General features: G+C 50.2%; 2 protein-coding genes across 3 annotated transcripts; one reads left to right on the top strand and one right to left on the bottom strand.

Moving 5' to 3' along the window:
- Positions 1-1753: 1753 nt before the first annotated feature.
- On the bottom strand, positions 1754-3436 carry arv1 (ARV1 fatty acid homeostasis modulator). Its single transcript, XM_058071410.2, has 5 exons — positions 3285-3436; positions 2663-2782; positions 2404-2557; positions 2120-2338; positions 1754-2043 (listed from the first exon to the last, which is right to left on the bottom strand). Exons 1-5 carry the CDS (start codon positions 3378-3380, stop codon positions 1919-1921), a joined length of 714 nt encoding a protein of 237 aa, XP_057927393.1. The 5' UTR covers positions 3381-3436; the 3' UTR covers positions 1754-1918.
- Positions 3437-3529: 93 nt separating this feature from the next.
- ttc13 (tetratricopeptide repeat domain 13) lies at positions 3530-13342 on the top strand. Of its 2 annotated transcripts, none has more exons than XM_058071186.2 (23): positions 3530-3959; positions 5623-5717; positions 5786-5861; positions 5942-6012; positions 6090-6155; positions 7024-7116; positions 7172-7288; positions 7359-7469; positions 7540-7622; positions 7683-7824; positions 7982-8156; positions 8214-8370; positions 8709-8839; positions 8911-9043; positions 9418-9510; positions 9903-9986; positions 10083-10167; positions 10573-10679; positions 10755-10890; positions 10981-11060; positions 11151-11229; positions 11378-11457; positions 12581-13342. In XM_058071186.2, exons 1-23 carry the CDS (start codon positions 3788-3790, stop codon positions 12693-12695), a joined length of 2481 nt encoding a protein of 826 aa, XP_057927169.2. In that variant the 5' UTR covers positions 3530-3787; the 3' UTR covers positions 12696-13342. The 2 variants fall into 2 exon arrangements, with proteins under 2 accessions (XP_057927169.2, XP_057927160.2); XM_058071177.2 differs by having other exon boundaries at positions 3549-3959; positions 10570-10679.
- The last annotated feature ends 123 nt before the right edge of the window (positions 13343-13465 follow it).

Here is a 13465-nt window from a genome sequence, read left to right as displayed (position 1 = left end):
GGAAGGTCGCCATGACCTTGCTTTTCTCACTACAAACTCTTTGTACTTGGACTGCAAGTCCTTGTTTGCTATCATGTTTATGTCTACAAAATACTCAATAAAATATGTATGCTTTAAAGTTCTACATCGTAATGACCTAGCCTTGCTACTATGTACTACTATAGTACTACTATGTACTACAATGGACTCGCTGTGTACTATAGTACTACTATGTACTACCATGGACTGTATCAGCCACATATCGTATCCGTGTACTGTAGTACTACAATGGACTGTATCAGCCACATATCGTATCTGTGTACTGTAGTACTGCAATGGACTGTATCCGTGTACTGTAGTACTACTACGGCCAAGCAGGGCCTTTCCTAGCGAGTAGTGTAGAGAAGTTGTTTATCCGGTTGTTCAGCCCAGCCGGTTGTGTAGCAAATAATTAGCTTGTGTTTTCAGCACAGGAACCCCGACCCGATAAACGGCTAAGTCATGGGATTACGTGGGATTAAATGGCTGCGTGCAAGGAAGGCGGCGAGGCAGCAGCACTCTCTCAAGGATATTTGCTCTTGTGCTTTTATTCCCATTTCCCTCCAAAATAAGACCTGCGCCGACGTAGCGGTGTGTCTATCAGGCGATCCTTCATCTCAGGGATCTGCTGCTTTTGGTCACAGGCCACATTCCTAACCGCTCGTCACCTTTAGATCGTTTCCCGTCACAAGGACGAAAGGAAAGGAAAGAGGAGGCTGGCTGAGGACGCTAAAAAATCAAATACAAATCCACACGGGCCTGCAGCGACACGCATAAACACGTAGCAGACATTTTATGCATTGCTTCTTTATTTCCTGTTCATGTACCTTTTTATTACCATTCGCAACATCCCATTTTTAGCCGGTCAACTGGGACGTCTTCTGTCTACTTTTTAGCATCTTGTAATTCCACCATGACCACATCAGGCAAAGCTAGCCTTCTTTGGCGGAACCACTAGAGGGTGCTGTTTCCTACATTAGCATACTAGCATCAACTGTCCTCAACGGAGGATGGAATATTAGGGCCACATTCATAACAGCAGCGATTTGAGAATAAAATGCATTTTGAACAAAAGTCACTTTTACGGGAATAAAATGGAAAGAATCCCATGTACGACTTCTTCTCATTTCCTGTTTACCAATCTTTGCTACTTCCTGGTCGCCAGCAGACACCTCTTCTACTCTTCCTTCTCTCTCCTTTTCCTCATTCATCAACTCTTTAAAGTACTCTTTCCATCTTCCTGTCCCACTCCTGGCATCTGTCAGTACACTTCCATTCCTATCCTTGACCACCCTAACCTTCTGCCCCTCCTTCCTAAGCTGTAGAGATCCATCTCTCCCTCCTCAAATAAAGTGCTGCAGTTCCAACCCATTTGGCCATGTCCAGGAAGTATAGCCACCCTAGGAAGTATGCTGTCAATGCTAATGTCTTATTCATGTCCAAGATGGCTTATTTTCTATGATTATGTCTACTCTATTGAGTATAGCAGTGTGAAGGTGTTATTTCATGTCTGCAGGGCTCTATAAAACCCAGATATAAAAGATCATCAACAGGTTAGTAGTTCCAGCATAGACACATTTTATGGCAGTGGAATGTGGAACCGATTAGGAACCGCCATAAACAAGGGATGGCTGGACTGATGTATGCGAGGCACCGTATGGCTGTCAAAGGTCATTGTCAAGTCAAGTCTGTCTATAGCCATTCGGCAACAATGGAGGACAATAGACGATTGGGCCAGGTTGCTATTTGTTGTGTTTAGTGGTACAAAGAAGGTCAACTTCTCAGTCCAAGGAAACAAGTGCAAGTGAAGACATCCCGTGCCAGCATGAGTTCAGTTTGATGCAAGTCCCAGGTTCCCCGTCGGTCCCTCATCCCGGAGATGAATATATAAAGTGTTCGATCAAACATGGCCTCCGTCTCCTGGATGCTCCCCGCCAGCCTGACAGGCCCGAGCGACCAACATCTCTGACAGCAGGCCCGCGCCAACAGCCACCAGCGCCAGACGCCTTCTGCAGTTGAGGATCACTGCGGGAGAGACGGCAGAGAGTCAAGCACGTCTCCTGTTGACCAATCAACCCTTGCGTGCGGCGCGTTCGCTGACCTCGGACGGCCTGGCTGTTGGAGGTGAGCACAAACAGCTTGATGAGGCCCAGGCAGAGCGGCGAGAAGTCGTGCTCCCAAATGACGGCGGGCACGAGGAGCACCTTGCCGTAGCAGGACAGCAGAAGCGCTCGCAGGAGAGGCCACACATCGTGGCCCTGGAGACGACCCGGCACGGCCCAGAGGAGACACAGCACGCCGCCGCAGAATGCTGCCAGCTCTGTACGGCAAATGGCAGGAAATACCACAGCTGGACTCCATTTCTAGTTGCTCTCATTGCCTTACCCAGTGATGCTAAGGCCACCATGCCGTAGAATTCCCATTCCTTGGCATACCTGATGATGTCGGCAGGGTGGCCGCTCGGCTCTGAACTGTGCAACAAAGACCACCGGAGGTAGGCCTCGCACAGCACGCAAAAGGCGCACAGCTTCCAGTGGATCTACAAAAACAATTAGTCCATCCAGTCTTAATAAAAACGTGATTGTTCGTTTTAGAATCCACACTTGGGGTCAATGAGGAACCTTTCCCCCCTTGCATGACTTACATCCAAGCTTGTGTTGAATAAAATGTGTCTGAACGCCTGGGTCTTGCACAAGATGGCATCAATCAGGATGATAACTGGATCATATTCTATGTACTTGTCCACAGGCTTCTGACAAGACCCCTAAAACAGGATATTTAATTACGTTTCCCACTTTTATGAAGTCAATACATCATATCATATATCACAGTTCGCCCTGTCTATTTAAAGTAGCAATGTCACCCTTGTCAGTATTACTGATTAACCATGTTAACAATCTCAACAGTATGATGTAAACAAGAGCTCGAACTCTCAAAAATGGCGCCCAAGGCCCAGAATGCATTGCGCGATCACGTGCCCTTAGAGCTTTAGAGCGCGAAAGCGCATGCGCAGTTCCCAACCGGCTTGCCAAGGAAAGTATACTGAGCGTCATTTTTCTTGAATTTAAAACTTAGTCAGACTCCACTGTGTATATCAGTACTTTTGTAATATTTCCTGTCCATTCAACACTACCGTGATAATTTCACATTTCCGTATACAAACATCTGCGGTATCTCCCATCCCGACTGAGCTCGCGAGCAAGCTAGCGCCATTAACGCTAATCAACATTAACGCCCAAATGTAAGTGTATAAAAATGGCACTCACACATAACGTTATCTTCAGTATGCCGTTGCTATAATCTCTGTGCAGCTCTGTCGCCTTTTCATTACATTCTATGCACCTTAAGACCACTCGCCCCATTCTTTCCAGCCAGCACTCTACACCGGAAGTATTGTGTGGTGTTGTGACGTTCACGAACGAACCGTTTCTTTTGAACGGCTCCGTTTCTTCCATTGAAAAGTATAAAGATCGTCTCGACGACAAGGAAATAAAGTCACAAAGACTTTTAATATCCAGGGTCAAATCAACTGCGCTTCTTCCGACTCCTTTTCGGACATTGTGCAAACGTGGCCACGTGATCTTCCGTCATACAACCCGCTAAGCAATAGGCATGTGTGAACCAAACATACGCAAACCAGACTTTTAAATGACCACAAAGGAAACGTTGCTATGTGCATCACGTGATTCTTGAAAGGGCGGTGTGACAGCCGCAAGGAATGCTGGGAGAGGGGGCGTGCTGCGGCGCCGCTCATGACATGTAGCCCAACATGGCCCCTGCCAGCCGGGCCGTTGTTGTGATTGCTCTCTCGTTGCTCTGCTGCCCTCGGCGGCCGGTCCTCGCCACCGAGTTGTTCTCCACGCTGACGCTGTTCAACAGCGAGCTCCACAAGCAGGGATGCAGCTCGCTGTCCGAGTGGGAGGAGTACGCGGCGGACTGCGGTAAAAGTCTGGCCGTTCCTCGGCCACGTCCTCCCCGGTTCAACCGTTGCTAGCTAACACGCCTGCATGCCGACATAGCCGAGCTATTGACAACAAAACCTTTGACAGCTCCGAAGCTACTCGCTCGGGTGTTTTAATGTGGACTAAAGTGTTGCTTTAACCCTCTCATTTGATGCCATCGATGCTGTAGATGTCACAAACTAAGCAAGTCCGGCAAACTGGGACTTATCTCAACTACAAGTGTCAGTTAGCTTAACCATTGGGGAGGGGGGAGTCATCGCCAAACTCCATTCATAAAATGAGCCATTTAAGAGCAGGCTTTGCAGACGTGACAGGACTCGATCATTATCTTGTGGCTTTCTAAACGTTGCTGTGTCATTGAAGGCAAATCAGCCAGACAGAATCAACCGGTTTTCCAAGGTGCTCATGCCTGAGAGAGACATCTCAACACGTTCCTTTTGATTTCATGAGACTATTCAGGACAAGCCTCCTGTAGAGGAGAACACCTGCTTCATCACCCCACAGATTTATGCGGCAAAGCAAAGCCTGTCAGAAGTGAACAATTTCCACTCCTTAACAATGTTAACAATGTTCCAGTCACGCTAGGGAGGTTGGAGTTCCTGTTTATGCAGACTTTGAAGCGCTTGTAGAGCTGTGCTGCTGCAATGAGCACAGGTTGCCATGCGATATTTGAAATGAGAAAGAAAATCATAGAATGCAAGTAGAGCTTGGCTGCATCTGCATCATTTCATGGTGGATTCATGGAAACTAGAGGAGATTGAATTTCAGTTTTGGAAGCTTGAGAAATAAGCAGTGTCCAACAGCACCCCCGAATATTGGACACATTGTACATTTCCACTTGACTAGAATGAAACGATACAAGTCCTGTTACTTGAATCTTGCTTGGCAACCTTATCTGCCTGCTGCAGCCTGCACCCGTAGAAGGTACACTCCTTGGCCCTGGAGCCACACAAGCTGGCCAGTTGGACGCAGACACATGGCCACACACCACTGAGCCCCATAGGGAGGGGGTGCTGCCCCTGCGTGGGCGGAACTCCAGCACAGCATAACTTTCTAGTTGGAGGCTTCTTTCTTGATGGACTGAAGTCCAGCCAGGAGCTCTGTGGCATCGTCCAGGCAGGTACTTGCCTAAAGATTGAAAATACAAAGTGTTTCCTGTCTATTTTCTGCTGTCGCAGTCATGGCCGTCATACTGCAGGTGCTTTTTCATATGGAAAAAGCTTGCTGATAGCTGATGGCATATAAAAAGCCAAATACTGTGATGTGTACTTAGATGTGTGGTAGTGTAGTACTTCCCAGGTTTACTAGCCACAGGGCTGCAACTTATCTGTGGCAGGGCCAGCCGGGCCAGGGATGCCATTGGTATGGAATTAGCCGTGATGCGTGTGCATGTCGTTTTAATGGTGCGTCAGTTTTCTGGTAAATTGAGAACCCCCCCCCCCCCATTCCCTCAGATAGTAACGTTAACGGAACCAGACGTGGAAGTGAGCCTTTCAAAGTCAAATGTTTGACATTAAGAGTTGTGACAAAGTTTTGTTAGTGGGGTCCGCCACACATAAAAGCTGGTTGCTGCTGGGCTCCAGTGGAAATACTGCTCATGTGGACGCTTCCCACGGCAAGAAACGCTGACATGTCCTTTCAGAGTCGTCTGTTTTGCAGTTGGAAGACCCAGACTGCGAGGAGGGAAGCAACCCGCCCTGCCAGTCGGTTTTCTCGCTGAACGCGGAGAAGATTCTTGTGAGAACACGCACGCTCAGAAGCTGCTGTTTGCTGTCGCAGCGTGTCAGCAACGTCTGTCTCCTCAGAATCAAGCCAGGCTGTTCATCGAGCAGAAGAAGATCCCCTTCCCTGTGGAAAGTGCCAACACGAACGAAGAACTCGGTAGGCTGCCTTCCTGCTGCCGCGCAATCGTGAGCCCTTCTTGGCGGTTGGGTTCATCGCCTCTTCGTGTGTCTTTGCAGCCATCGGCTACGTCCTGATCGGCAACGGCCTGTACGACGAAGCAATAAAACACTTGTCGCTGCTGCTGCAGGTGCGTCTACTCCCGTTATCATCATAACCTCCACAGCTGAATGACGCTACGTGCTTTTGGGGGCGGTGGGGCTGCAGGGCGACCCAGAGCTGGTCAGCGCCATCTACGGCCGCGGCATCGCCTACGGGAAGAAAAGCCTCCAGGTGAGCGCCGCATCGTGAAGTCGGCGAGAAGGCACGTCTTCCCAGCTTTCTATCAGGGATGCACGCTATCCCCTTTTAACCGCTACCGTTGTTTCCATGAGCAATATGACACCGAGAACCGACTCATATCCGCTTGCCAGTTTGTGCACCCCCGGAGGTAAGAAGGCCTGGAACAAACGAGGATTTGAAGAACCCCGGTGAAATACCAGGACACGGCTCCTAGCACATCATCAGAGGGGGAGGAGCCACCTGCTGGTGCACTGTATTCAGATACACGCGCCGAGCAGCCGACGTGATGCCTCAAAGGTCTCTAGCAAACCTTTCAAAGGTTGCGGTGCTTTCAGGTGTTTCACGTGGCTAAGTTGTCTTCCCCTCATCACGTAGCGTTTGGTACGTCGTTCCTTTCAGGGAAGGGTTACATGTGAGCTCGGGAAGTCACGACATGGAGGAAAAAACATCAAGCACAAACAAACCTTAGCAGCCACTTAAAACGCAGCGTTTGAGACCTGCGTGGCGTCGCAGCGGCTGCTGGGAGCGTGTGCCCCTCCTGGTACCCTGCTCCTCCTGGTAGGGTCATGTCATGGTATCTCAATGGGTACATTTGGTCAAACCCACACTTGGTCCACGCCTTCTTACCTCGAGAGGTGCACAAACTACACTTGCATCTACGTTTCAAATCAATAGATGAAAAGATAATATGAAGATGAAACGTGATCGCTTTTATGGCCCGGGGCCAGACCTTGGACACCCCTGACTTAAGCTTGTTTGATCTGTGTGCAGTGCCAGTCACTCGTTGTCTTCTAATTGCCTTCTGCCCAAGTCTCATGCCCGTAATAACTGCTGTCACTCAATCCTCCGGCCCTGACAGGACATCAAAAATGCTGACCTGGCGTTGTACGAGCTCAACAGAGTCATCACGCTGGAGCCCAACTGGCCTGAAGTCTACGAGCAGAGAGCAGAGGTGAGGCCACGCCAAACGCGTCCACTTTCTGACACTGACGTTGGTGTGTGTGTAGATCCTGTCTCCTCTGGGCCGCATCAGCGAGGCTCTGGCCGACCTGACCAAAGCCATCCAGCTGCATCCGTCCGCTCGTCTCTACAGACACCGAGGAACGCTGCTCTTCATCTCTGAGGTTTCCACCAGCAGTCATTGCGGTTGAGCGCATGTGCATCTTCATCCTGACTTCCTGCCCGATGTCACAGGACTACGTGGCAGCCTCGGAGGATTTCCAGCAATCCTTGGAGCTGAAGAAGAATCAGCCCATCGCCATGCTCTACAAAGGCCTCACCTTCTTCCACAGAGGCATGCTCAAGGTGGGAGAATCTTTGCATCCAGCATCCTGGCCCGCTTGCTCTCCGTGTGACACCTCTGTCCTTTGGCCAGGAGGCCATCGAGACGTTCAAAGAGGCGCTGAGGCTCAAGTCTGACTTCATAGACGCTTACAAGAGCCTGGGGCAGGCCTACAGGTAGCGCTCCCTCACGTCCTCTTCATGTTTGCCCTTGATGCCTTGCTCATTTCCATGCAGAGAGCTGGGCGACTTTGAGGCGGCCATGGAGAGCTTCCAGAAGGCCCTCTTGCTGAACCAGAACCACATCCAGTCCCTGCAGCTGCGTGGCATGATGCTCTACCACCACGGCTCCCTGCAGGAGGCCATCGGCAACTTCAAGGTGGAGACATGCTGCCGATGGGCTGAAATAGGAGGATGATGATGATGATGATGATGATAAAAGCTCCAATCAAATGATAGCTTGGCCTTTGGCCTTTGGCGTGCACATGATGATGATGATGATGATGATGATGATGTTTCCTCCTGCTGGTGTGCAGAGGTGTCTCCAGCTGGAGCCCTACAACGAGGTGTGCCAGTACATGAAGGGCCTGAGCCACGTGGCCATGGGCCAGTTCTACGAGGGCATCAAAGCTCAGACTAAAGTCATGCTCAACGACCCCCTGCTGGGACAGAAGGCCAGCTCAGAATACCTCAAAGTCAAATACCTCCGAGGTGGGTGCCGCCCGTCACACGTTCCACGTGATTCCAAGTCGCCTCTTTTCCCACCAGAGTACTCTCGCTACCTGCATTCCCACCTGGACGTCCCGGTCGCCGAGTACAACGTGGACCAGGACCTTCCCGGGAACTTCAAGAATCACTGGGCCAAGAACCTGCCCTTCCTCATAGAAGACTATGAGGAGCAGCCTGGCCTGCAGCCGCACATCAAGTAGGCCTGATACTAGGCTGCACCCTGCCGATCCGGCTGATATCGGGATATTGGCTCACAACCGGGAATAACATGACATGAAATAGTCTTCTAGCTGATAATACATAGAATACGTAGCGCTACGTCTGGCTCCTGACAGCCTGCCGTGACGTCCCCTGAGCTCACGTGAAAACATACCTTCACCTGCGTGCCTGAGCTACACGTAGAAAGGAACCGTTATGTCTCTGTAGTCTTCAGAAGCAGGAAGTTAGCGATTAGTTTGAGAAAAACATCTTGTACATCTCCACCTGGTAGCAGCTGAGATGAAAAGCTTGCAAAACGTCTTTTCCTCCTGGCAGGGATGTGCTGCTGCAGAACTTTGAGAGCTACAGCGCGGAGGTCCAGAAGCTGATCTGCACGGCGGACCACCTCGGGGCGCTGATGCAGTACGACACCCCGGGCTTCTTGCCCAACCGGAGGATACACAGAGGTGACCCACATTGCGAGAGCCGGGCCGTCTGTGTCTTTCTCCAACCAGCTGTGTGTGCTGGCTGTCTGCAGCCATGGGTCTGGCCACGCTGGAGGTGATGCAGGCCATGCAGCGCACGTGGAGCAACGCCAAAGTGCGTGTCAACGGCAGGACCAGGCAGATGCAGTGGAGGGACATGTTTGACGTGGCTGTCAAGTGGAGGAGGTGGGATTTCACATTGTTGTGGCGGGCCGTGCCGAGTACGGAGGAATGACAACCAGGGGATGCCTGGTGGCATCGGTGGGGGTTGTCTACAGCAGGGGCGTCTGAATGGTGGGGGGCCGTGTAGTGGGAAATGAAAGCACGCTTTGTTGTGATATGCAAGTGGCAGCAATGTGGCACAGAAGTCCATCTGACCAGGAGGTACGGGACTCTGCATCAACAGGAGGTTCCATCCATCCCTCGTTCCGAATGAGGAGGTTCCATCCATCCCTCGTTCCGAATGAGTTTGCATTGCTTGTGTATGGAAAAGTAGAATTATTATTATTATTATTATAGTCATCTGATGCAACCCTTTTGGAATACTTGACCTCTGGCAGGATGGCTGATCCCGACCAGCCGGTTCTGTGGTTGGACCAGATGCCCGCCAGGAGTCTCAGTCGCGGATTCAACAATCACATCAACCTCATCAGGTGACCAGACGACCAGGCCACACCTACCAGGCATTTATTGACCACGTGCCAGGGATGGACCGTGGACCTTCACACCAACCTTATTATCACATTATCATCATCTAATTTCCCAAAAAGTACAGCTTTATTCTTTTTCTGATATTCATTCTAGTATTTCCTTATTTTCTTTATTGTAAAATTACTGTTGTATTTTAGTTTCCTTGTTTAATCCCATTTTGAGTGAGCTGAGGGCCAATAAAAAACAGCCATGGGCCATAAATGGCCCCCGTCTGCACTTTGGACACCCTTGAGACTTGGCTTTGCAGCTCTTATGTAGCGAGATACTCGCTCACTTTCCCAGGTGTGTGTCCCGCCCGGCACCACGCTTCATTCCTATCCCTTCCTTCCCTCAGGGGGCAGATCATCAACATCAGATACCTGGCCTACTTTGACAAAATCCTGGACTTCATCAAAGACCGAATCCTGGTCTACCACGGGTATTCCCACTCGCTCACATTTCACTTTTTTGTTCATATTGCTTCCACGTCTGACTGTTGTGTGTGTGTGTGTGTGGGGGGGGTGGTCTATCCCAGGGCATACAACCCCAGAGGACTGGGAGAGGTCCGCCAAGCCCTGGAGAATGTGAATAAAGTGGAGGACCTCCTTCCTATCATGAAGGTAAGGATGAAAAGGAACTGTGGAACTCCAAAGAAAAGATGCTCCGTGTTGGCTTTCCTAACGACATGTTCCCTATACCACCACCTCTCCTCCTTGGCTGCTCTTGGCTCCTCATTCCTTATTTACACATGGAACATCTTTCTAGCTAGGGCATAGAAATCCGTTTGCCAGCTTGGAAATACAGTTTTGTCATCATTAGAGCCCTTTAGGCAAGAAATAACACCCCTATAATCACTGTTGCACTGTTACCCAATATATTGGAAGAGAAAGAAGAAGAGAAAATGAGACCTAGCTGTCGCTCTGCATGTTAGCCTAGCTGTCGCTCTGCATGTTAGCCTAGCTGGCCCATGTTAGCCTAGCTGCACTTGTATACTTAAACCTTCTGTGTTTTGTTACCTGAAGCAGTTTAACAGTAAAACCAGAGATGGCTTCACGGTCAACTCCAAAGTGCCCAGCATGAAGGATTCTGGGAAAGAATACGATGGCGTCACCATCACCATCACAGGAGACAGGTGTGTAGCTGCGGCTTGCGTGCCGAGTATCAGCCAGCAAACCCCATCACCGCCTTTTTGTGCTGGGCCCGGCAGGGTGGGCAACATGCTCTTCTCGGTGGAGACGCAGACCACAGAGGAGCGCACGCAGCAGTACCAGGCGGAGATGGAGTCCATCTACAGAGAGCTGACGGCCAAAGGGAAGGCCTTGATGCTCTCCACCGAGCTCGGGGTAAGTCTGAGGCTCTTCTGATCCACAAGGGGAAGGATTGGTTTATTCTTCCAGAATGGACCATGATGGCCTTGGCTCTTTTCATTTCAGGACGCAGACGCCGTGTGCAACCTGATCCTCTCTTTGGTTTATTACTTCTGCAACCTCATGCCGCTCTCCAGAGGCTCCAGGTGATCATCCACCATTCATTCATCCATTTTCTACCGTTTATAATGTATAACAGCAGGGGTGTGTGTGTGTGTGTGTGCGCGTGTGCGCAGCGTGGTGGCCTACTCCGTCGTGATGGGCTCGCTGATGGCCAGCGGGAAGGAGGTCAGCGGTCGAATCCCCAAAGGAAAGGTAAGGTCACTCTTGTGTTGAATTGATGATCGGTCTCTGCAAGCGCTGAGATGACATGCAGCGCTCCTGGAGGCCCAGCAGTTCTTCCTAAGTACAGGCCAATCCTTTCTCCTGGGCCTTGTTTCTTTGTGATTGTGTTTTTGTGGAGCTGGTGGACTTTGAGGCCATGACCACGCCCAGTCCAGACGGCTTCAGTAGAACCGCAAAGACCTGGATGAACCTCAGGAGGTGAGTGCAGCACATTGGGACGTCCAACATTACACTTGCTCATTCCAAACGTGAAGAATGTTGCCTCCTACTGAAGTAGGCTGCTCATCAGCTGATCCAAAGTTGAAGAGCGTCGCTGGAAATAAAAAGTGTACAAAGGAGAGAGTGATGAGTAGCCGTGCCATTCTCGTTGGCTTCCAGGAGGCTAGAGGGAATGTTGCTCCATGTGCTGAAGATGGCTTCACTGTGTGGAACTCATGTCCATTTTTGTAAATCCATCCCTAAATGTTCTCCATTGGATTTAGATGAGGGAAGGCGCAGGATGAGTCAGCTTATTCCTATGGAAGAAGTCCTTGTCAAGTGTTGAAAAAGCCAGTCATTACCACACAGACCAGGCCTTTCTGTCATGAGGGATGCCCCCCCACCCCCCCCCCCACCTACACATAGCCGGCTACCATTTGACGCCCCCGCGCGACCTGAAGCTGTCACTGTCCCATGTTTGGTGCTCTCCTGCTGCTTCCAAACCTTGAAGGAGACCAGGCCTTTGGACGGCCAGCCAATGGGATCCTTTTCTAGGCTCTACCCTTTGACTTTTAGTTCCATGAGCCTCAGGATGTTTGTGAGAAGTTCAAGCGTCCAAGCTCAGCAGAAGTGGCGCTGCCAGTGTGTGTGTGTGTGTGTGTATAATATATATACACACTGTATTTAGCGTTACCTTTTGACTAGTGGCCTGATGCATCGGGAGCCAACGTGTGCTGAAGCTAGTTGCTAGCTGCTAGCCGCTGTGGTGTGGCCAGGCGAGGTGTCGCTATGCCAGTAAGGTAGTTCTTGGGCGTAACAATGTTGATAATAATAATAAGAAGGTCTTCATAAGCAGCTGACATGATGGACATGGAGCCTTGGTGGCTTCTTGGAGGTGGAATAGGTGTGTCCCATGACATCGCTTCTTCTTGACCTTTTTTTACTATTTTGACAACAGGAGAGGGAAAGGCGTGTGTTCATGTCTGACATCAGGATGGTGGAGGATGGGCAACATTCCAAAGTGTTCTTTTCCTTTTAAGATCCAAGAGTGCATGTTGATCATTCAAGTCAGTTATTTTGATAAATATTTACCAACTCTTTCTGCCCCATCCCCCCCCCCCAGTCTACCCCCTTGGTACCAGAATCTTCCCTCCGTGGCGGAGACCTTCCCGTCCAGCAGAACCATGATCGAAGTCCTCAACACGGACTCATCTTCGCATTGTTCCAAGATGTCTTAGCACAAGAGGGGACGTCTTCATGGGTGGTCTTCTGGAGCAAAGCCACCTTTCACAATTCATTGAAAAAACTAAAGTTCAACAGAGGAACCTCTGAAGTCCAACACAGTCCGCTGGTCTGCCCGTCCTTGGGAGGAAATGATCCACGATCAATGATCATCTCAAGTCAAGCTGTAATGAAATCTGATCCAAAGTATTGCTGTTTCTAAAAATAACCTCTTTAACCTTGGGAATCTTTTCCAAGTCTTCCGGCTGGTTCAGTATTAGCTTCAACACGACTTGGTTTCTCCTGACGTTTGGGATCACTGGCACATCTCCAAAGCACAAAGTAAGAGGAGCACACATCTTTCCAGCCGGGGGGGTGAAGGTGTCGCAACAAGGAAGTGATGTTTACATGCCATGACTCCAGCTGCCATCAAGGTTGGTTGAAGCACAACGAGCGCTTCATTTCACTTCAGCTTGTCGGCTTTTTCCCTCGCCTTTTGGAATATCTTTGCTGAATGTTTCCTCGGCAGCCGCTGAGACCAAGTATTTGTGATGTAGTGCTTTCCATGCAGCGCCTGCAAGGGTCAAAGATCATGCTCGTACCGCAGCCCTGATGAAAACTTGAAGGGGTCGATGTTCCCCTGCCAATAAAGTGCTTGACCATTTTGCTGCCCTCTCTCTCCATCTAAAGCCGGGGAAGCAGAGCAGGAGGAATGTTTCCAGCTTTCCAGCCAGGTCCACGCAGTGGCCAATGAATGGAACGAGTGAATCGTAGCTTTGTAGTCCTA

Source organism: Doryrhamphus excisus, linkage group LG11 (genome assembly GCF_037039965.1).
Source record: "Doryrhamphus excisus strain RoL-2023G ecotype Guam linkage group LG11, RoL_Dexc_Guam_v1.1, whole genome shotgun sequence".
Taxonomy (NCBI): Eukaryota; Metazoa; Chordata; class Actinopteri; order Syngnathiformes; family Syngnathidae; genus Doryrhamphus; species Doryrhamphus excisus.
The sequence above is the reverse complement of the archived record's forward strand: the minus strand, read 5'-3'. Positions and strand labels throughout refer to the sequence as shown.

Excerpts from the sequence above, each read along its gene's own strand:
- arv1 (XM_058071410.2), bottom strand. The coding sequence starts at position 3,380 with ATGGGGCGAGTGGTCTTAAGGTGCATAGAATGTAATGAAAAGGCGACA. Across the intron at positions 2,783-3,284 it reads TACTGAAGATAACGTTATGT|GGGTCTTGTCAGAAGCCTGT; the intron begins GTGAGTGCCATT and ends ATCCTGTTTTAG. Across the intron at positions 2,339-2,403 it reads GGTGGCCTTAGCATCACTGG|AGCTGGCAGCATTCTGCGGC; the intron begins GTAAGGCAATGA and ends TTTGCCGTACAG.
- ttc13 (XM_058071177.2), top strand. The coding sequence starts at position 3,788 with ATGGCCCCTGCCAGCCGGGCCGTTGTTGTGATTGCTCTCTCGTTGCTC. Across the intron at positions 8,840-8,910 it reads CAACCGGAGGATACACAGAG|CCATGGGTCTGGCCACGCTG; the intron begins GTGACCCACATT and ends GGCTGTCTGCAG. Across the intron at positions 10,168-10,569 it reads ACCTCCTTCCTATCATGAAG|CAGTTTAACAGTAAAACCAG; the intron begins GTAAGGATGAAA and ends TGTTACCTGAAG.